Source organism: Poromitra crassiceps (genome assembly GCF_964638095.1).
Source record: "Poromitra crassiceps genome assembly, chromosome: 12".
In the NCBI taxonomy this organism is placed as follows: domain Eukaryota; kingdom Metazoa; phylum Chordata; class Actinopteri; order Beryciformes; family Melamphaidae; genus Poromitra; species Poromitra crassiceps.
In genome coordinates, this window is record NC_139632.1 from 2,292,203 (window position 1) to 2,315,951 (window position 23,749).

The 23,749-nt window shown below is 45.0% G+C and overlaps 2 protein-coding genes across 2 annotated transcripts in view; one reads left to right on the forward strand and one right to left on the reverse strand.

Moving 5' to 3' along the window:
* Positions 1 to 2,539, forward strand: part of faah (fatty acid amide hydrolase) — a gene marked incomplete at its 5' end in the record, with an annotated part of 35,183 nt that extends 32,644 nt beyond the window's left edge. Inside the window, one exon of the mRNA XM_083648307.1 lies at positions 2,147 to 2,539. The remainder of the gene's footprint in view (positions 1 to 2,146) is intronic.
* A 14,846-nt stretch (positions 2,540 to 17,385) lies between these two features.
* Positions 17,386 to 22,938, reverse strand: dmbx1b (diencephalon/mesencephalon homeobox 1b; the record flags this gene model as incomplete). Its single annotated transcript, XM_083648308.1, is given in 5 exon segments — positions 17,386 to 17,715; positions 17,717 to 17,747; positions 17,904 to 18,307; positions 18,431 to 18,609; positions 22,785 to 22,938. Coding segments are annotated over 5 exon segments (1,098 nt in total).
* Positions 22,939 to 23,749: the final 811 nt, after the last annotated feature.

The following is a 23,749-nucleotide window of genomic DNA, read 5'->3' on the forward strand; positions in this document are numbered from 1 at the left end:
ACGCTAACTCCCCCTACACACTGCAGCGTGTAGACGCTAACTCCCCCTACACACTAACTCCCCCTACACACTGCAGCATGTAGACGCTAACTCCCCCTACACACTGCAGCGTGTAGACGCTAACTCCCCCTACACACTGCAGCGTGTAGACACTAACTCCCCCTACACACTAACTCCCCCTACACACTGCAGCGTGTAGACACTAACTCCCCCTACACACTGCAGCATGTAGACACTAACTCCCCCTACACACTGCAGCGTGTAGACGCTAACTCCCCCTACACACTGCAGCGTGTAGACGCTAACTCCCCCTACACACTGCAGCGTGTAGACACTAACTCCCCCTACACACTGCAGCGTGTAGACACTAACTCCCCCTACACACTGCAGCGTGTAGACACTAACTCCCCCTACACACTGCAGCATGTAGACGCTAACTTCCTCTACACACTGCAGCGTGTAGACACTAACTCCCCCTACACACTGCAGCTTGTAGACACTAACTCCCCCTACACACTGCAGCATGTAGACACTAACTCCCCCTACACACTGCAGCGTGTAGACACTAACTCCCCCTACACACTAACTCCCCCTACACACTGCAGCGTGTAGACGCTAACTCCCCCTACACACTGCAGCATGTAGACACTAACTCCCCCTACACACTGCAGCATGTAGACACTAACTCCCCCTACACACTGCAGCATGTAGACACTAACTCCCCCTACACACTCCAGCGTGTAGACACTAACTCCCCCTACACACTGCAGCGTGTAGACACTAACTCCCCCTACACACTAACTCCCCCTACACACTGCAGCGTGTAGACACTAACTCCCCCTACACACTAACTCCCCCTACACACTGCAGCGTGTAGACGCTAACTCCCCCTACACACTGCAGCGTGTAGACACTAACTCCCCCTACACACTGCAGCGTGTAGACACTAACTCCCCCTACACACTGCAGCATGTAGACACTAACTCCCCCTACACACTGCAGCGTGTAGACACTAACTCCCCCTACACACTGCAGCATGTAGACACTAACTCCCCCTACACACTGCAGCGTGTAGACACTAACTCCCCCTACACACTGCAGCATGTAGACACTAACTCCCCCACACACTGCAGCATGTAGACACTAACTCCCCCACACACTGCAGCATGTAGACGCTAACTCCCCCTACACACTGCAGCATGTAGACACTAACTCCCCCTACACACTGCAGCGTGTAGACACTAACTCCCCCTACACACTGCAGCGTGTAGACACTAACTCCCCCTACACACTCCAGCGTGTAGACACTAACTCCCCCTACACACTGCAGCGTGTAGACACTAACTCCCCCTACACACTAACTCCCCCTACACACTGCAGCATGTAGACACTAACTCCCCCTACACACTGCAGCGTGTAGACACTAACTCCCCCTACACACTGCAGCGTGTAGACACTAACTCCCCCTACACACTGCAGCGTGTAGACACTAACTCCCCCTACACACTAACTCCCCCTACACACTGCAGCATGTAGACACTAACTCCCCCTACACACTAACTCCCCCTACACACTGCAGCGTGTAGACACTAACTCCCCCTACACACTAACTCCCCCTACACACTGCAGCGTGTAGACACTAACTCCCCCTACACACTAACTCCCCCTACACACTGCAGCATGTAGACACTAACTCCCCCTACACACTGCAGCGTGTAGACACTAACTCCCCCTACACACTGCAGCGTGTAGACACTAACTCCCCCTACACACTGCAGCGTGTAGACACTAACTCCCCCTACACACTGCAGCGTGTAGACGCTAACTCCCCCTACACACTAACTCCCCCTACACACTGCAGCATGTAGACACTAACTCCCCCTACACACTAACTCCCCCTACACACTGCAGCGTGTAGACGCTAACTCCCCCTACACACTGCAGCATGTAGACGCTAACTCCCCCTACACACTAACTCCCCCTACACACTGCAGCGTGTAGACGCTAACTCCCCCTACACACTGCAGCGTGTATACGCTAACTTCCCCCTACACACTGCAGCATGTAGACGCTAACTCCCCCTACACACTGCAGCATGTAGACACCTGGTGCGCTGCCCATTCATTTTGTATTGATATGTCGCCAGGTATCCCAGCATGCTTTGCAAGGCGATGAGCGGTGGACGGCAGCGATAAGAGGAAGGGCCAATTTGAAATTGACCAATTGAAGACGGAAAAACAGCAAGACAGCCAATCAAGCTGCAGCACCAAGCGACCAGCAGGTGACATCACGCGGGGGGAAAAATCAGTGTGCAAGGGGCATGAACCAGAAGGTGGTGCATATAGTCCCTCGCCACGTGACTGTGGTCCTCGCCACGCAGGGCCGCGGGAAGTAGGCACCCCCTAGATTTTTTCCGAAAACAAAAAAAAGTTTTTTTTTGTTTTTTTTTACAAATGTAATTACAAATATTTTGCAGTGCACTATGTTCCTTTCTTGTTTAAGAATGTTTCAGGAAATGATTGCATTATTGATATACTGAAAATGTAGCCTATTTAAATAGAATTCAACAATAACAATCAAGGAAGTTACATGCTTGTAGGCTAGAGAAGAAGAAGAAGCGCGCATGCGCGCACATGTTGTGTTGAACCAACCAACAACCAATACGAATTGTTTAATCTGGCAATAAAGAAATGTGAACTTGACATGCTATTTTAACACATTCAGTGCCACAGCGCTTCAGTAAAATTGTCTGGAGCCTGTGCCAGATTCACTTCCATTCAGTTGAAAACAGCTATAGAATTTTTTCTATTATGGCTATATTAACGGGGCTGGACTTTAATGAAAGATTGAACACTCCTGCTTCTTCCAAAGAAGAAATTTTGTTTCTAGACAGTTCCATTATGAAATTACAGCCTCTCAAAAAAGTGCACTTTCATGGGTTTTCTGTCGTTTTTTTTTTCTTTCCAAGATATAGCCCCTTTTATGAATACCTTTTGCACTCTAATTTCGAGCACATTCACTGATTCTGGCTGGTGTTTTCTGATGTGGTGGCGTGTGGTGTGGTTTCTGTGCAGCCACACACCCCTCTCCCCCCCCCCCCCCCTCTCCACCTCTGAGCTGCGGGCTCCTCCCACACGCACAGAGTTTGCTTTCTCGACTCGTTTTTGCCCCGGACAGATCCCAGCTTTGCTGCGCGCATCATTTCCTTGATGGGCATCAAGGAAATGATGCGCGCTGGCAAACGCGACTGAACGAAAAGGCTTGGCCCGTTCGGCTTCGGATGCTGCCTTTCTAGGAAATCGTGTGGAGATAGATAGAAGCATAAGAGCTCAGTTGTGAGCGCGGATGCAGCCGAGCCCACTCTCGCTGTAGACGGAGCAATATATAGGCTCTGGCAGAAAGCATGCATCGGTTTCCACGGCTTTCTCCGCTGTCTCCTGTACAAAGTAAAGGATCTGAGGTGGGTGGAGCAGCTCCTGTGACGATGTTTAAGGTGGCGCCGTGTGATCCCTTGAAGGGATTCATGCTCACTGGCTGGGTACGACCTTAAACAGCAGAATTATGGAATAATATGAATTATGATTTTAGGACGTCCACAGACGTCCTTGGCACTGAACGTTACTTTTTTTTAGGACGTGCACAGACGTCCTTGGCACTGAATGTGTTAATAGCCTACTCAAAAATGCACCTCCCACTACAGCAAAGAGAGGAGTCAATGTTTCTTGATATATGCCATTCAGATCAGAATAATTAGTCTAGTCATTAAGTTTGCTGATAATATTTCTATCATGTTAAGTCTGTGTCATGTTAACTGGTGTATTCAGAGCAAATAGGGAGATATAGAGCATTATCATCATGCTATATATCTCCCTCTTTGCTCTGAATGAGTGAGAAAAGGAGAAAATACTGAATAATTACATCACAACAGTATCCTAATGTTAATTTAAAATGAGATATTCCTCTAAATATGGCAAAAAGAAATAAAACGTTTTTTTTTTTTTTTTTTTTCAAAGAGTCCCTTCCTCCCAGCACCCCCTGCTTAAAGTGACTTCCAGCGGCCCTGTCGCCACGTGACTGTGGCTCCCTTTGCCACAACTCGTGCCTGTGGCTTCTGTCCACTAGATGTCACTACAACCCATTGTTTAGCTCTCACTTCCCCTACTCATCATTTTATCAGATTTATCATGATCATTTCTGTAATGTGATATGCATTTGATTTGACCTTTACAGCTTTTCAACCCTATAAAGTAAAAGCCTACACTGTAAATACACATTCACAATCCTCTTCAAATTCTTCCAAAAATAAAACCAGGAGAATATCTTTGTACTGTTTAATGGACTATTTCCTGAGATGTTGGTTAAAAAGATATATTCACAATGTGCTGCATCTTCATGGCATCTCATCAACTATCGGCACAGAAATATCTCTCTCCACCTTCTTCACCTTCTTCACCTTCTCCACCTTCTTCACCCTCCATCACCGTGCCACAGATGTGCACAAACCATTTCCATCTTATTGTGAGTGATTATTGCCTCGATGCCATAACAAGAAACAGAAAAGTCATAGAGGAGACTAATGACACATGGCGCTTCCATCTACAAGGCCAGCGCGCCATGTCCTCATTTTGTGATTACCCTGTGACATTGTAAATATGTTTCCGTTGGTTTTACATACATTTACATACGTTTTAAAACTCTCCTGGGATGGGAAGCCATTAGGGACAATGTTAGTATTTTCCATTACAATCACCCACACTTTAGCTGCCATCTCACTGAATGGAGATGGTCCTATGGGTGTGTGTGCGGTGGAGTAAGGCGGGCACATTAGGCTAGGAGAGCAGAAATGGAGAGGTTGTTCTTAGCTTGATCTGTGGCACATAGAGAGAGAGAGAGTGTGTCTGGCTGTGCCACTCAGTCAAGGAGCATTAGCTTTATGAGGCAGTGAAGACACTCCGGTCTTCAGAGGGGACTTGACGTTGTTCATAAATCCCTCAGGAGCTGAGACAGTAGCAATAACACACACACACACACACACGCGCAAAACCACTGCTCTCAAGTCGGCCCAATATTTTATTTCTTTACCAATTGCAAAATGGCAGCGAAGCAAGTTTTAATTACATTTTGTGTTATGCCTTTAACACTCCTGTGTAATCACGTTTATCCTTGGAATAAAGATTGTGAGAAAGAGACGATCACAGAGGAAGCTGTTTACATTAATAAACACTAATAAAGAGACGATCACAGAGGAAGCTGTTTACATTAATAAACACTAATAAAGAGACGATCAGAGAGGAAGCTGTTTACATTAATAAACACTAATAAAGAGACGATCAGAGAGGAAGCTGTTTACATTAATAAACACTAATAAAGAGACGATCACAGAGGAAGCTGTTTACATTAATAAACACTAATAAAGAGATGATCAGAGAGGAAGCTGTTTACACGCTCGCACACTAATAAAGCCATCATGATGGGATTGATGGAGTTAGCAGATGATTCAAGTAGCAGCAGAATCCTATCAGCTTCATCAGATAAAGGCCATTATCACATTATGAGAAATCAGCTAAACACACTTCGCTTTTTACTGAATCAAAAGTTTTATTCAGCGCACATGGACCAATCTCAATGAGTGCGTTTACATGCCCACAATAAACAGATAACTGAGAATAATCAGGTAACTGGCAATAATCTGATTTCCACGTTTACATGCACTTAGTAAATAGCAGGAACTCACCTCAAAGTGTGTGAGTGGGCAGTGACTGCAATGAATAAACCTGATGATGCAGCAGTAACCTAGGTGTGTTTAAACCTGATGACTCAGCAGTAATCTAGGTGTGTTTAAACCTGATGACTCAGCACTGATCTAGGTGTGTTTAAACCTGATGACTCAGCAGTAATCTAGCTGTGTTTAAACCAGGATGACTCAGCAGTAATCTAGGTGTGTTTAAACCTGATGACTCAGCAGTAATCTACAGTAGGTGTGTTTAAACCTGATGACTCAGCAGTAATCTAGGTGTGTTTAAACCTGATGACTCAGCAGTAATCTAGGTGTGTTTAAACCTGATGACTCAGCAGTAATCTAGCTGTGTTTAAACCTGATGACTCAGCAGTAATCTAGGTGTGTTTAAACCAGGATGACTCAGCAGTAATCTAGGTGTGTTTAAACCTGATGACTCAGCAGTAATCTAGGTGTGTTTAAACCTGATGACTCAGCAGTAATCTAGGTGTGTTTAAACCTGATGACTCAGCAGTAATCTAGGTGTGTTTATTGATTTTCTCATAAACTGATAACGGCCTTTATCTGATCAAGGATGCTGTTTACATGACACTTGATAATCAGGTAGCTCTAGAAATCCGATCATAAACAGTTTATTATTGTGCATGTAAACGCACTCAATGTCCACTCACAGACTCTGAGGAGAGTTCCCGCTACTAAAGTGCATGTAAACGTGTAAATCAGATTATTCCCAGTTATCGGATTATTGTGGTAGTTCCTGAAAGTTGACATTTCGCAGATATGTTTAACCTGACAGCAACCAATACAATGTTCAGTTACATGAGAAAAATGTGGCTGCCACAGGGCCATGGTGTATTATGATGTTATGAATAATACTGATACAGGATTCAACAGGAGGAAGTGAGTGACGTTTGCATACAATTGATTAAAATAACATACTACAGTAGCCTATCTCACTACGATAATAAGGTGCGCCGTAACCACGGCTCATTTGCGCTTGCCAGACGAGCAGGCGTGCGTCTGCGAGCCCGCACAGCGTCGAGGCCGTGCATCTGTGACCTCGAGGGCAAACCAACGAGGCACGGTAAAAATGAGCGGTGGCAGTTGAGCGCACGTGCCCGTGCAGCGAGTGAACTAGCGCACAGCTAACTCCGTTCCAGGCTTATTCAGCACCGTCATTTCTGTGCTAGGGCTAAGGTCGGGCTAAGACAATTCTTGGGTGGACTTAAGCCGCGCCCTAGCGGCGTCCCTGATTGTGGGCGAGGCCGCACAGCATGCGAGGCAGCGAGGGATGAGGCGAGGCCGCACAGCATGCGAGGCAGCGAGGGATGAGAAGCGTGCAATATTTCTAGTCACAATAAAAGAAAGTAAGTGAAAAAGAGTTTGCGAAGTTAGCAAAGTTCTACAGGGAGCAACTGTCCAAAGATCAGCAGCACCTGATAACGATGCGGCTGAACCTGCACAGGCAGGCCTGCCTCATCTCCTGTAACGTCTCATTGATAAGAGCAGCAAACACCTCATTTACAGGAAGCTCCGGCTGGAAGATCAGGTAGTTTAAAAGCCATCCAAACACATTCAGACCACAAATACAACACCTTGATATCGTCCCAACTAAACTAGGATGATTCTGTCTTAATGTCCCATTTCAGGGGCCAAGGAGCCCACAGGCTTTATAGCGCTATAGAATTGCAGGTAGTAATGTTTGTCACAGCGGGGCCGCTGCCTTTCGGATGATCAAAGTGACGAGTTCAGTCTTTGCGACCAAAGAGCCACTTCCAGGAGACATCAGGAGCTTCCAGGAGACATCAGAAGCGGAGAGATTGGCAGCTTTTAGGTCTTTGGTCCATTTCATCGGCCATTACTCCAGCAGAGGCAGCGTGTGGAGGAGGAGGAGCGGGAGGAGGAGGAGGAGGGCAAGACCGCTTAAAAGACAGCTGATTCAGGTGCTCTCAAACAGCATCTCTGTCAATACAGCAGGCAGCACATTTCTTCATGCCCACCAATTTCACTATGGCAGGATTATTTCACTATGGCAGGATTATTTCACGATGGCAGATGAACTGGATGAACTGAGCTGCGTTTGATTTCTGCAGATTCTGTGACTCAACAATTCAGTGATCCACATTATATCAGCTTCAAGGAACCCTATCCCACGTTTCACAAGCTTTGACCCTCTGGACAAGAGACACATGGTTCCACTTCCCTCTTCTGCAGCATTCAGTTGTTCAGCCCCGCCTCCCGCCCCCACACACACACACCTGCTCCCCCCCCACACACACACACACACCTGCCCCCCCCCCCCACACACACACCTGCCCACACACCCACACACACCTGCCCCCCCCCACACACACACACACACCTGCCCCCACCACACACACACACACACACCTGCCCACACACCTGCACACACACACACACACACCTGCCCCCCCCCACACACACACACACACACACACACCTGCCCACACACCTGCCCCCCTCACACACACACACACCTGCCCACACACCTGCACACACACACACACCATCTTCCCGTGTTTCCTTCCCTGCACATGTGCTAGCTTTGACTTTTCCTTTCTTCCCTCTGGCACATTGCTCTTGCTCTTGCTTGCTTGCTGGGCCCACGGCCCTTATGGGCAAATTGGTTTACATTGGGGAGATAAATGCTCTGCAAATGCGCTTAAAGACGTACAGTAAAAAATGCAGACAGTGCGTGTCAGGATTATCACCCGAGTCAGGGGTGTAGCGTCTCTGTAGCACAAAGCCGGGGAGCCAGAGGGAAGCATGGAGATAGAGTCCATCTCATCCACTCCCCAGGAGAAAGAGAGGAGGATTCAGCGTTTGCATGCGTGTCTGTAATTCCTGGCATTATAGAACTTTGTGTGGCCAACAGTCGTCCTCCTGTGCTGTTGTGACAGTATTGTCTCACATGGGTAATAGTGGGGCTCAAAAAATGCACTTTCAATGTAAAATTGGTCGCTTCCGGAAAGAAGCGCCAAAATTTGCACAAATACTCCTTGTGGATTGTTATTTTGATAAAAGTCATTAGCCACACAAAAATCTAGATTTTTCCAAGATGGCCACCATTTCCCGCCCCAAAAACACTATTTTGGGGGCAACTTTGGGTATAAATTGTCCAATACGAATGATCTTGTTATCAAACCATATATTTATGACCACAGAGAAGCCAGATCTGTTCCATGTAAATTTCAAAATGGCTGCCATTTCAAAGATGGCTGCCATTTCAGCTATTTTTACCATAGGATTTAACTGGCCAGAGCGATTTTGATGATTCTGGTGTCAAATGACAGGTTTTTAACTATGGAAATTTAAAAATTATACATCAGAAATCATTTGTATATCTCCTTTTGCCATTTACTCTGCATATATTTTGAAAGTAATGTGGAAATATACATAAACAACAGTATTTTAACACAACTTTAGCAAAAGTTTTGTTATTGGTATACTGCTATAGGCTTGGGGGAGGGGGGTTGTTTACGAGATAACCCCCACACACACAAAAAAGTGCTGCCCCTTTAAATCACCGGTACCTGTCACTGCACTGCCTGCTGTCATTATTATTATCTCCGCCATGTTTTCGGCAGCGTCTGTCTGTGCGTCTGTCTGTATGTTCCTCCTCTCCTCTAGCTTGGCCTTTGCGTATCTCGAGAACCACTGGTCGGATCAACTTCAAACTTTGGGAGTGTGCTAAGGAGTACGTGATGGAGTGCAGTTACCTGTTTTTCGTGCAATTCGGCATAGCGCCACCTACTGGCAACAATTATTATTTTTATCTCAACAACTTATCTCAACAACCGTTCGTCCAATTGACTTCAAATTTGGGGAGTGCGCTTCCCGGACCCGGATGGAGTGCCCATGGGGTTGTGGTTTGGGGGGAACGGGCACTGCACTAGTAATGCATAAATACAGACTGGTTATTTGGCCCAGTTTTATGAAAACATATACTGTACACAGCCATACACTCAGTCAGACTGCCCTTGAGAAACCCCAATCCCACTCTTCTATGTGTAACCGCATCCCCTAATAAAAAAAAATAAACAATTATTCTAAAACAAACGCACAATAAAAAAAATTGACAAAAACACATAAATATGTGGGTTACAACACATACAATAAACAATAAACCCATCATAAATACATAAACAAAACACAAAAATAAAAGCAGACAATAACGATTACAATATATGATTTACAATAGCATTATACGATATCTCAGTATGACAACACTCACTAACCCATTGCATTCAGGCGATGTCTCGTCACACACGTGGTCTATGGGTCAGCTTGGGGGAAAAACCGCGGTCCTGGCGGAGATCTGCACTCCACCGAGTGCGCTTTTCTAGTTTGGTGTATGAGTTTGGTTTGCCAACTTTTTCAAGTCTGTCTAATCTTCTAAGAAGATTCCTAAACTACATTCTGTGTCTGTAAGTAATAATTAACATTTTCTGACATTTACCTTTATTCTCAGCTTTGATACTGTATACTTGAAAACCTGAAATATTTCTAGTTTCTTCTTTGACTCTAGAAACGCTAGCTAGTAGCATAACGTTACAGTACACAAGCTAACCACATTATGTTGTGTATATACTGTAACTTACTTGTTTTCTCCTGATTATAGGCTATGTAAATGCAAATAAGTTATACACGTTGAGACACATTGTAACTTATTTATTTGTATTTCAGTTTTACAGTGCTTTACAGTAAACATCCTAAAACTTTCCTGCTGCCTCTTGGATGTTTATTGAAAAAACCTGTTTAGCTATCTGCCAAGCTAAGCCAGCACCTTAGTGAGGTGTGTGTGTGTGTGTGTGTGTGTGTGTGTGTGTGTGTGTGTGTGTGTGTGTGTGTGTGTGTGTGTGTGTGCGTGCGTGCGCGCGCGCACTCAGGAGATGATCCCACACTACACCCCCACCCCACCCCACCCATTGATTTCTTGTCCCAACCTTGACTCTCATTCTTTCAAAGCTATTTACTGTTTTAGCAAAAATGTATGTAATTACTTTGCAGCAAGGTGTCCATTTATAAAAGGGGTATTTATGAGATCAAAAATACTTTATTTCTTTATTTATAGCTTATGTGTATTCAATCGTAACCAAATAATCGCTCCCTGACATAAAATGTCAATTTTCTATCTATTTATAATCAAAGTTGTGCTAAAATACTGTTGCTGCCTTCCCTGTGGGGACACGGTGCTGCCTTCCACGGGGGGACACTGTAATGTGTCCACTAGCGTCAGTGTAAAAAAACATCCTCATGCTCTAGCTGCCCAGTGGGATTTGGGTGTAAAACTCCCAAGAAAGACCACTCCCTCCGAATCGACGCCCTCCTCGCCCCTCAGACCTCCCAACACAGAGCCCCTCTCTGAGCAAAGCCCAACACACAAATCACAGCACACCATTCAGCCATTGTTTTTCCCCTCTCACCCCCTTTCCTGGTCCCAATAAAGGTTTTATCCGGGCAGAGAAGGAGGGCTGTCACTGAGGAAACCTTAGCCCATTGATGAAGTGACAGAGCTGCCAGAATATAATCCTAATCCTGTTTCCAGCATTCTTTTAGCCTGCTGGCATCGCAATCCCTCCACACATCCCTCCCTCTCCAAGCTGTCAACTAGGAAAATCCCTCTTAATAGCACATTGCCCAGATACACATCAAAGAGCTCCTGCAAACCGTGGCTATGGCTTAGCTGACATACACTCTTTCTCTCTCTCTCTCTCTCTCTCTCTCTCTCTCTCTCTCTCTCTCTCTCTCTCTCTCTCTCTCTCTCACACACACACACACACACACACACACACACACACACAAGCTACAGAGCATTCACATTCAGTATACAGTCCTCCAGAATGCAGGAAAACTCCAGGCATTCATGTCAAATTGACCACATATTCCAAAAGGCATGTGTGAAAACAACCCAAAAGACCAGTTCCATAATGATTTGATGTGCTGTAACCTCCAGTTACAAAGTGATCAGTAGACTTGTGATCTTGGCAGAGACTTGACTTGACTTGAGAGGTGATGACTTGTTTGTGTTGGCTAGTTTAAATAATGAAATAATAAGGTCATGTCGTCAAGTGTCTCTGTCTGTCTGAATGCATCATGATGTGTCATGATGTCATGATGTGTCATGATGTCATGATGTGTCATGATGCATCATGATGTCATGATGTGTCATGATGTCATGATGTCATGATGTGTCATGATGCGTCATGATGTCATGATGTGTCATGATGTGTCAGGATGTGTCATGATGTGTCATGATGTCATGATGTGACATGACACATCATGACACGAAACATCATCATGACATCATGACACATCATGACATCATGACACATCATGACACATCATAACGCATCATGACATCATGATGCATCATGACACAGCATGACATCATGACACATCATGACACATCATGACGCATCATGACATCATGATGTGTCATGATGTCATGATGATGTGTCATGATGCATCATGATGTCATGATGTCATGATGCGTTATGATGTGTCATGATGTCATGATGTGCCAGGATGTCATGATGTGTCATGATGTGCCAGGATGTGTCATGATGTCATGATGTGTCATGATGTCATGATGTGTCAGGATGTGAGTGCAAGCTGGAACGGCATTACTAAACAATCCAAGTGAGAGCGTGACTGACAGCCAGTCATCCAATCATGACAATGCCATAAGGAGGAGCATGACTGAGTCATCCAATGACAAATTGTCATTCAGCCATGCTCCTCCTTATGGCCAGAGTCATTATAGAGACACTGCATGAAATAGGCCACGCCCATCGGGGGAAAAGCGCCGTTCATTTCCACACACCAGCGTAATTTTCCTTGAATTAAACATAGCTAAAAGCTGTTGTGTGGTGGGGCTGCGCAGACAACAAATGTAAAAAATCGGCAGTTAAAGCAGGACTAAACCCCCCAGATTTCTTGCAAAACGGCACTCCACTCGATCCGAAAACCCCGCAGGCAAGATGGCCGCCCACACTCCCCTCCTTAGCTGGCAGAATTCCTCCCCCATAAACCAACATATCTTGGCCAATAAATATGTAACATACAAAATAAAACAACCCGTAATATCTTAATTTTATGTAGAATGCAGAGGACATGTAACTGTTTAGTTAAACTTGCATTCCAGGAATATTGTGCTCTAAAGATAACGTTAGTGGCTTGAGAGTGTTTCGTCCTGAAACCCACACGCTTTGCGCCAGCGTAACCTATGTGGGATTCGAAATAACGCATCCGAGATAGAAAACGTTATGAATATAGCCACGTTATAAACAACAAACTAACGCTGGTGATCCGTATGGAAACAGTGTTACTCGAAATGGTTAAAAGTTATATCAATTTGGTCATTCAGTGGCATTTTACTGCCATATAACATAACTAAATAGCGGCTAATATTAGCCACAGTAGGCATTACCCAGGGATGCATTGGTCTTAAAGGGCTCGCTCCGCGTGAACTACAGTAATCAATGGGGAAAAAAACAATTTTTCACATGAGTGGGGCGCGTGCTAAACTCACCGTGACGTCACGATGTACCAAATATCCCATTCATTTGAGGGCACAAAAAAAAGCAGTGTTCAACGGCAACCCATAGAGGGAACTTATGCTGCTGAAAATGATACAAATGGTACAATGGTAACAGTTTGGTCTCAAATGTGGAAATTTTGACCAGAATTCTTCACACACCACCCCCAAAGTCATATATATTGGTTAACACATTCACTGCCAGCCGTTTTTTCAATACTGTAGGTAGGTTCTGCCAAGTTTTTTTTTTGAGGATTCTGGCTCATCTTTCAAGAGCCGAGGATTCTTTTCTGCTAAGATTTTGTGAACACAAATGATCTCAAAAGAACTAATAGAATGTGTGCTTTCTCTGTCTAAAAGAGTTAGTTTGTAGAGTTAGTAGTTATGTAGGCATTAGCAGTAGAATACAGCATGGTTTCAGCGTCTGAAAATTTATTCTGAGATAAATGGCTTTTTGTGAAATTCGATAGAACAGTCACTTTAACCATTTATTTTTGGCGTAAGACGTCAGACATCTAAACAATAGTTTTGAACAGTAATTTCCTCCATAGCAGCAGGAAACCCCCCTCTCCTACAAACTCCTCCCTCCATGGGTGTGTCTCTGGTGGCTTTGCAGCGTTTGTCACAAGCGAGGCTCTGCCTGTCTGTGCTGCCTGGCTGCTGGCGGCTGCTCTTTGGGCGAGTCTGCATGAGTCGTTTCGATTGTGAGCTCAGCTGCAATGAAGCTGCGTGCGATTGTGGGCTTTCTGCGGGTGTTTCAAAGTGTGTTGCACGCATAATCTATTATGCAAATTTGCAATACCCCACCGCCAGCTCCCAGCGCGATAATGCGCGAAAGCGAAAGCGTTTTCGCCAATCCATTTTACAGTATGAGAGAATGGTTTCCTCGCGCGTTCCCCTGCAGTTTTGGCTCGGCTTTTTCTAGTCTGGAGAGCACTGTCGCCACTTAGTGGGTCGGTGGAATGGGTTGTACACGTTCGGTGGCTCCAATATTTTTATGGGAGACGTGGGGGGCGTTGATCCACGTCCCACCGTCAAAAAATAAATAAAGATATCTCGTCAATGGCAGTGAATGTGTTAAAAGCTGAAAAAAAGTGTTTTGGGGTTTAGTCCTGCTTTAAAGTTTTGTTGTACTCCCGAGCAAAACAAGGAAGCCATTGAGAATTGACAAGAAAAAACATGTGGATCTAGCTGTCAAGGAAGTAAGTTGGAGTGTTCATCTTCCGTATATACAATCTTTTTGTGCAACACGCAGCCATGCACGTGACATAGGAGAATGCCAGGATTGGAGCGGGGATTTCTGTTTCCCCCCGTCTTGGGCGTGGTTTCTGAATGATGACGCGTTACGCAGTGTCTCTATGGAAGAGTTGCGACATCTCCATTCACTCCAATGGACCAGTTTTTTACTCTCAATGTTGTGCATCATGGAGAAAGAGCAGATGGGAATGCAAGCGCTAAAGTTGCACTTTTTCCATGATAGGGCCCAAGGTCTCTAGATATCTTTATTTGATGCAAAAGCTGTTTTCTTTTCCTTTCTGTGGCAGGTTAGTTCCCCGTTTGATTTGAAAACACTGCCTGAGGTGAGTCGAGTGAATAAAGACAAAATATCAACATTCTCTCTCCCAACTGAAGACACTGAAAACAGAAGTCATTTGTATGTGTGGTTTATTCCCTTGCATTAAACAGATCAATTACTCACATTTAAGTCAAACCATTGAGAAATACATGTCTTGGATCTACAGTGATATAATACAGAGTATCAGATATCTTCCTGCAGAAGCCACAGGCTCAGCAGAAGTGCTGAGTTGAGTTCAGTCGGCCACTTTTCATTCACGAAAATATGCTGACTTGGTTCATTTGTTGCTGTTCCTCCCCCTCAGATTCTCTGCCTTACTTTTTTTTGTAACACTTTATCAACAGCTTATTATGCTGCATTCATGTGCTCCTCGGAAGCTCCTACTTCCCAGTTGTGAAGTCCCTGATTTGAGCGTCGATTACCATGGCAACGATTGAAGCTTAGGCCATCTTCACACCAGGAGGCCAAATCCGATTTGTGAACTTGCTTTTATGAGTCTGCTTTGTGTCACTTGTCCCAAACCATATATGGAGGTCTGGACACACAGATCCGACTTGAACACTTGCCCAAATCAGATTTGTGGCAGTGCGGACACACTCCCAAATCAGATTTGGGAAACCAATCAAGATAATGATTAATGACTTTAGCAGCAAATCGGATTTGCCTGTAGTGTGAACATGGCCTTAGAAGCGTTGATTTTTTTTAGGGTCAGCCCTACGAAATATATAATTATTTTACCGTCAATTGGTGACATGGACTGCATACGTTCCGCCATTTTTGTAGTCCCGAAACGTCACACAACAGTCACAACTCGGGTATCGTCGAAATTCTCCAGTTTCACATACGACAGTGGAGGGCCATTCATGTGATTGTAACTCGTAAATACGATTAATATATTTCCACGGAGCACATGAATGCAACATTAGTTGACGTTCAACATTTCTGTTTGTCTTTGTCTGTAGATGTTTTAACAGCTTATTAGTTGAGATTCAACAAACGGATTCTGTTTGCTTCCTGTTCCACGCACCTGCACCGAGTGTCATATGTAGGTATGTTCATGAATTGTCACATATACTACCGGTTTATAGATAATCTGTTAAACAGTTGAATTGTTGACTCTTTGGAGGTGGACTGTCCAAATAAAGTGTTACCCATTTGGGTACTGTAGGTCCTTTGCATGAAGCCACAATGTAGCAAAAATAATAATAATTGTATATATTATATATATATATATATATATATATATATATATATATATATATATATATATACATATATATATATGTGTGTGTCTATATTGTGGCTCTATATGTATATATATATTTGAATGTTTTCTTCTTAAATCCTTCAGACAAAAGGAGACATAGAGTTACTCACTATGTACAAAGCTGAATGGATTCTTGCAGGCTTAGCTATGTTGTAACGCTAAACAGGTAGAATCATATCTGCTCCAAAATACTGTTGATATGGGACTATACCAATCTGAGCTATACATATGATCTCACATTGTGATTATTTGACTGCACTCTACGACACGACCAGCGGCATGACTCGTGTGTTTGTGGAGCTGCTGGAATCCGTGGCTCTCCTGGGATTAGCCTTGAGAATATCGTAGTCAGAGCTGTCGCAGTGTGAGAGAGAGGAGAGAATATCGTAGTCAGATCTGTCGCAGTGTGAGAGAGAGGAGCTCTGTAGGTCAAGACCCGACTTCACCAAGGTGGCTTCAATCACAGTCATAGTGGTAGTGGCTTATGCTGCCTAGGAGGAGTCACAGACGAGCAGCTCCACGGACAAACAACTGTTCAGTCACAGCTGCAGTCAGGTGGGATTGTTTTTTGTTTGTTTCTTTTTCTTTGATCAAGTCCTTGAAGTTCCTGTTCTGATCGTATATTGTGCTGCGTCCATCCAGTTCCATAGTGGAGATATACTCCATGTTATGGTTTGCTCCCAGTGGCGAACTGCATGCCCCTGTGATGGTGATGAGAAAATGTTTTGTAAATAGGGGGTTTTGGAACAGCTAGGGTTTGGTTGAATTCTGAACATCAATATAAAACAAAACTGAAAACAAATAAAACCATCAAAAATGTGATATTACATATTAGTCTGTGCAGACTGAAACAAAATTGTCCTCCTTTGACAGATTTTGAACAGATGAAAGTTTGTGTTTTAAGATCCGATTGAGTTGTGGCAATTATGGATGTGTCCAATTGATCACTATGTGGAGGTGTGTTTGGTTTGTCAGTGGATTGAACTCCTAGCTCCGCCCCTGCAACCATGTAGCCGGAGCCACCTGGGGGCAGTGTTGCCAGATTGGGCGGTTTTCCACCAATTGGGTTGTTTTGGGTTCCATTGCAGAGAAAAAATGGGTTGGGGCTGGTTTACAGAGTCGCCTGTATCCATAGACCTGCATTTGCTTGAGTGGTTTTATGCGTTTTGGTGGTTTTTGAACAGTCTTTGGGCTGGAAACCATCAGCTGTATCTGGCAACACTGCCCGGCGGGGAAGTGGAGTGTCAGTTGGGGAGTGTGTCCAGACCCAGGGAGGCAGCATGCTGCTTGGCCCGCAGGCGGAGGTTCTCGATGCTGGTGGTTTTGCTGTTGAGGCTACCTGGCAGCAGGGGGCTGCTCCACACCTGCCCGGCCTGGGACAGAGACTGGTAGTAGGACTGGCAGGGCAGCGAGCCCAGGGGGGGCGGCATGTTGACGTTCATGCCCAGGTAGGGCAGCGAGGACGGCCCGCTCATGTCGAAGGAGGGGTAGGACACCAGGCTGTTGGTGGCTGCCATGTGCTGCCGAAACTGCTCCTGGAGCCGGAACAGGCTGAGGGGGGAGGAGGCGTAGGAGGTGCTGCTGGAGGAGGGGAGCGGGGGAGAGTCTGGAAGACAGGGAGAGAGGAGCCTGTGTTTATGGACTGTTTGGTTTTGTTGCAATTAGTGAGAGGTTGACCAACATTATTGCTGCAGCATTCTAAGACAATGAAAAGGAGATAGAGAGATTTAGATTGTAATCAGTTTGACCCTACTCAACACACCTGGCCCCAACAAGGAGGATGACCCCCCCTCTACTCAACACACCTAGTGAGAAGCTCCTACCTGCTGTGGGGCTGAGGCGTTTGCAGGCCGGGGAGCTGCTGTCCGGCTGCCCTCTCAGCTCGTCCTCCCTGTCAGCCGGCTCCTCGGCCGCTGACTCGCCGTCCGAGGGCTCGGGGGAGGTGACGTTGACGTCCAGGCTCACCTCCTCGCTGGGCTGGGCCAGCGGTGGGCTGGGGGGAGGGCTGCGGGCCTCTGGGGCCAGGCCGGAGGTGTTGGAGGGGTCAGGTTTGGGGTCGTCCTGGGAGCCGTCTGTGGCCCCGGACCCCTTCTGCTTCTGGAGCTGCTCCTTCTGCAAGCTGCGCTGCTTCTTACGGAACTTGGCCCGACGGTTCTTGAACCAAACCTGGCAGGAGGATTTGATTTGATTTGAGTTTTGTACATCAAAAGAGAGAATGAACAAACGATACAGAAATCAGTGGCTCGTGCTCGGAGAGAAGGGAAGCCCGGAGGACTTTTGGTGTTGTACCTGTACGCGCGCCTCGGGCAGGTTGGTGCACATGGCCAGGCGTTCTCTCATCACCACGTCAGGGTAGTGGGTCTTCTGGAAGGTTTTCTCCAGCGCTTCCAGCTGCTGGGCGGTGAAGGCGGTCCGACTGCGCCGCTGCTTCCGGTGCTGTGAGCCATACCGGGCCTCGAGGATGATGTCTGGAAATGTGCAGCCGTTAAAACAAGAAACATGGCCAGTTTAATTGAAGGGACGGGTCAGAACAGAAGGCGTCGGTACTGATCAAAGCATGCTGAAATGCACATAATATAATACACACTTCTTGAGCTATAATTAGATTATAAGGTTCTATCTGACCTTTTTTTTTAAATCCAAACTGGTGTGGTGAGGTCTTGAACTGAGGTGAGATAGACCAAGAGAGAGACAATATTCTGTGACTTGGTTTGGTTAAAGTTTGAACCAAATTTCTAACATCTGCAATTTATAAAGTGGATTTGTGTGGGTACTGACTTTTTCCTAGTGGAGCCAGCCAGCCTTTGCGCACACACGACAATGAGCTTCTGAAAGATGAACCAAGAGTCTGGCAGAGGCTTTCAACCACATTTCTAACACTTGCGGAATTAAAATTTTATTCAAAATAGTGCATAATTTAAGATCGAAGTATGCATATGAATTCACTCCCAACATATGTATGTATGTATGTATAATTATACACACACATACGTGTATATATAAGACAAAAAAGCAGTGTTACAAGGTAAATTGCTGCAAAATCATTAGCATATATATACACACACACGCGCATATATATATATATATATATATATATATATATATATATATATATATATATACACACGCATACATATGCTAATCATTTTGCAGTGACCTTTTGGATCTTATATTTTACCTTGTAACACTGCTTTTTTTCTCCCCAATCCTCTGTGGATCTGGGGAGAGTTCAGAGTTGTAGACTAGTACATGCTTCCTCCGATACATGCTAGTACATGCTTCCTCCGATACATGTTAGTACATGCTTCCTCCGATACATGTTAGTACATGCTTCCTCCGATACATGTTAGTACATGCCTCCTCCGATACATGTTAGTACATGCCTCCTCCGATACATGTTAGTACATGCTTCCTCCGATACATGTTAGTACATGCTTCCTCCGATACATGCTAGTACATGCTTCCTCCGATACATGTTAGTACATGCCTCTTCCGATACATGTTAGTACATGCTTCCTCCGATACGCTTCCTCCGATACATGTTAGTACATGCCTCCTCCGATACATGTTAGTACATGCTTCCTCCGATACATGCTAGTACATGCCTCTTCCGATACATGTTAGTACATGCTTCCTCCGATACATGTTAGTACATGCCTCCTCCGATACATGTTAGTACATGCTTCCTCCGATACATGCTAGTACATGCCTCTTCCGATACATGTTAGTACATGATTCCTCCGATACATGTTAGTACATGCCTCTTCCGATACATGTTAGTACATGCTTCCTCCGATACATGTTAGTACATGCTTCCTCCGATACATGTTAGTACATGCCTCCTCCGATACATGTTAGTACATGCTTCCTCCGATACATGTTAGTACATGCCTCCTCCGATACATGTTAGTACATGCTTCCTCCAATACATGCTAGTACATGCCTCTTCCGATACATGTTAGTACATGCTTCCTCCGATACATGTTAGTACATGCCTCCTCCGATACATGTTAGTACATGCTTCCTCCGATACATGCTAGTACATGCCTCTTCCGATACATGTTAGTACATGCTTCCTCTAATACATGTTAGTACATGCTTCCTCTGATACATGTTAGTACATGCTTCCTCCGATACATGTTAGTACATGCTTCCTCCGATACATGTTAGTACATGCTTCCTCCGATACATGTTAGTACATGCTTCCTCCGATACATGTTAGTACATGCCTCCTCCGATACATGTTAGTACATGCTTCCTCCGATACATGTTAGTACATGCCTCCTCCGATACATGTTAGTACATGCTTCCTCCGATACATGTTAGTACATGCTTCCTCCGATACATGTTAGTACATGCCTCCTCCGATACATGTTAGTACATGCTTCCTCCGATACATGTTAGTACATGCTTCCTCCGATACATGTTAGTACATGCTTCCTCTGATACATGTTAGTACATGCTTCCTCCGATACATGTTAGTACATGCTTCCTCCGATACATGTTAGTACATGCTTCCTCCGATACATGTTAGTACATGCTTCCTCCGATACATGTTAGTACATGCTTCCTCCGATACATGTGCAGTCGGTGAGATTTTTATTCCTAGGTGAAACAAGGGATGACCGAACTCATTTGATTGGTCGCCACCACTGCTTCTTCCTGAGAACGTGCGGCAAGGAAAACAAGTGGTTAAGATTAGAGTTAAGGGGGAGGGAAGTTAAGATTAGAGTTAAGGGGGAGGGAAGTTCAGGACAGCTTGTGTTCTGGCTAGTAGGTTCATGGGTAAGGCGCTTGCCTTCCAATCTGAGGACTGTGGTTCGATTCCCAGTCAGACCACACACATTTTAACGGGCATTTTTCTTATTTTAAAACATTAGGGTTAGGCAAGTAAAACAATTTGGTTTGGGTTAGGGTTTGGCTTAACCTTGCTTGCAAGATGGATAACCTCGTGAGATCAAAGGAGATTCTCTCGACGTAATCCATCTTGTCATGCACAGGCAGTTAAGATGATTGGCCGAACCATGCCGGCCCGACGAATCAGCGGCAGCCTTAGGCGGGCTCAGGTTCGTCTGGGCAAGTAGTGGGTACATGGTCTTTGTAGTTCTTTTCACTCGTCAACATGGCTGCCGCCGCGGAAATGACAGGCAGTCTGAATGAAATTGAATGTAACGTTCCCAATTCTATGTATTAAATTCTAAAAAACGACCCTCAACATTTGGGAAGGCTAAGCCACACGACTAGTTTGTTATAATCTAACTTCATGCTTCGAAGGTGACTTTACGACGGTGAGGACTCAATCAATGAATACCAGGGAGATCAGGCACAGGCACCTTCGGCGATCTGATTGGTTGAAGTTAACACCCACCAGCGGTGATAGACAGATGGGTCATCCAATCACCTGCCAAGTAGCTTGGAAAAAGTGCCCGCCTCCGTCAGCGGGTCTGGTTACTGCATTCCCAGATCGACTGGTTTAGTGAAACGTATGTGGAGCTAAAACGTCCATCTGGCAGCGTCAGGTTAGGTTTGGCTATGGTCATGGTTAAATAAGAAAATCCTAACCCTAATCTTAACCACATCTTTTTTTTTTTTACTTTCCACACGTTTTCAGGAAGAAGCAGTTCGGGGCGTGGTCATCCTGTGTTTCACCATGCAGTCACCTGACAGCAGGGACGTGCACAGACAGACCCCAGTTGGTGCCCAAGCACCTGCCCTTATGGCCTCTGAATGATGAGCGTCCTTTTTGTCCACGGCCAATACTGTGTTTCAGAGGCTGTATAGCGGCTGTAGCAAGGGGGGTAAATAACACTCCAAACTTAGGCTTAGGCATGGCCCTTTTCAAAGGGGCCCCTTGATCTCTTACGTCAAGATAACTGAATGAGAATGGGTTCTATTGGGTACCCATGAGTCTCCCTATTAGACATGCCCACTTTAACCCAATTGTATTCATGTGTGATTGATGTTAGGGTTAGGGTAGTGAGACCATTTGATCTGTGGTCTTTATTGCCATAGCATTTTATTTTTTATTTTTTTTACATGTAAATTGGAAGGAGGTGGGCCCTTCATGTGTGCCACACTGTGTTAATCGGGTCCTGACTGTATGTCACTTTATTTTTTGATAAATCATTATGAGAGGGGTTACCTTTCTTTCACTTGAGCACCTGCCCCCAAAATGTCCCCGGCACGCCACTGCCTGTCTGACAGCGAGGAGTTCCAGCAGCAGGACGTAGCGTGGAACCATCATGCTATTTGGATCCATTTTAAAGCACTTTTTGAATTGCCTCTGTGTGCTATATCAATAAACTTGCCTTGGTGTTTTTCTTTTATAAGTCTGTAATTTCCTAAAAAAAGGGACCATCTCTATTTAACTGGTTGCTGAAAACGTTGATGCTCAATAGACCTTTTTCACAGGGGCCATTTTGTGTCGCAAAGGCAGGATAAACACAGGTGCCGTGCAAGCAAAACCAACACTAATGTTTCCAACTTCCAATCCTGGAAGATGGAAACCCTCATTAGTGTTTTGCGTGCACCTGTGTTTATCCTGCCTTTTCAACACAAAATGGCCCCCGTGAGACATGGGCAGATCAACCCTGACAATGGTGGAGAAACAAACTGAATGGCAAAATGAGCAACTGATTCTTACCAGCCAGTCTCTCTGCCAGTGTGAGTGCATGTACTGAAGGCCTGTAGTCGGGTGCATGCTGGGCCTGTTGCGCCGCCTGCTGGTGAAGGTTGTACATGGCGCTCAATGAGTTCATTGCGTGGAGAGAGTAGCCGTTCACTCCGTAGTGCTGCATGGTGCTGTCTTCAGAGCAGGGGAGGAAAGTCACACAAACCTTGTTAATAGAGTGCCGAATATGCTGATAAAAATAGTTTTACTTGGTCAAACCAAACTATTCAGCTAGGCTATATTTAGAAGCAGTGTTTTCAGCTAGGCTATATTTAGAAGCAGTGTTTTCAGCTAGGCTATATGTAGAAGCAGTGTTTTCATCTAGGCTATATTTAGAAGCAGTGTTTTCAGCTAGGCTATATTTAGAAGCAGTGTTTTCAGCTAGGCTATATAGAAGCAGTGTTTTCAGCTAGTTTTCAGCTAGGCTATATTTAGAAGCAGCGTTTTCAGCTAGGCTAAATTTAGAAGCAGTGTTTTCAGCTAGGCTATATTTAGAAGCAGTGTTTTCAGCTAGGCTATATATAGAAGCAGTGTTTTCAGCTAGGCTATATTTAGAAGCAGTGTTTTCAGCTAGGCTATATATAGAAGCAGTGTTTTCAGCTAGGCTATATTTAGAAGCAGTGTTTTCAGCTAGGCTATATATAGAAGCAGTGTTTTCAGCTAGGCTATATTTAGAAGCAGTGTTTTCAGCTAGGCTATATTTAGAAGCAGTGTTTTCAGCTAGGCTATAGAAGCAGTGTTTTCAGCTAGGCTATATTTAGAAGCAGTGTTTTCAGCTAGGCTATATTTAGAAGCAGTGTTTTCAGCTAGGCTATATATAGAAGCAGTGTTTTCAGCTAGGCTATATTTAGAAGCAGTGTTTTCAGCTAGGCTATATATAGAAGCAGTGTTTTCAGCTAGGCTATATTTAGAAGCAGTGTTTTCAGTTAGGCTATATT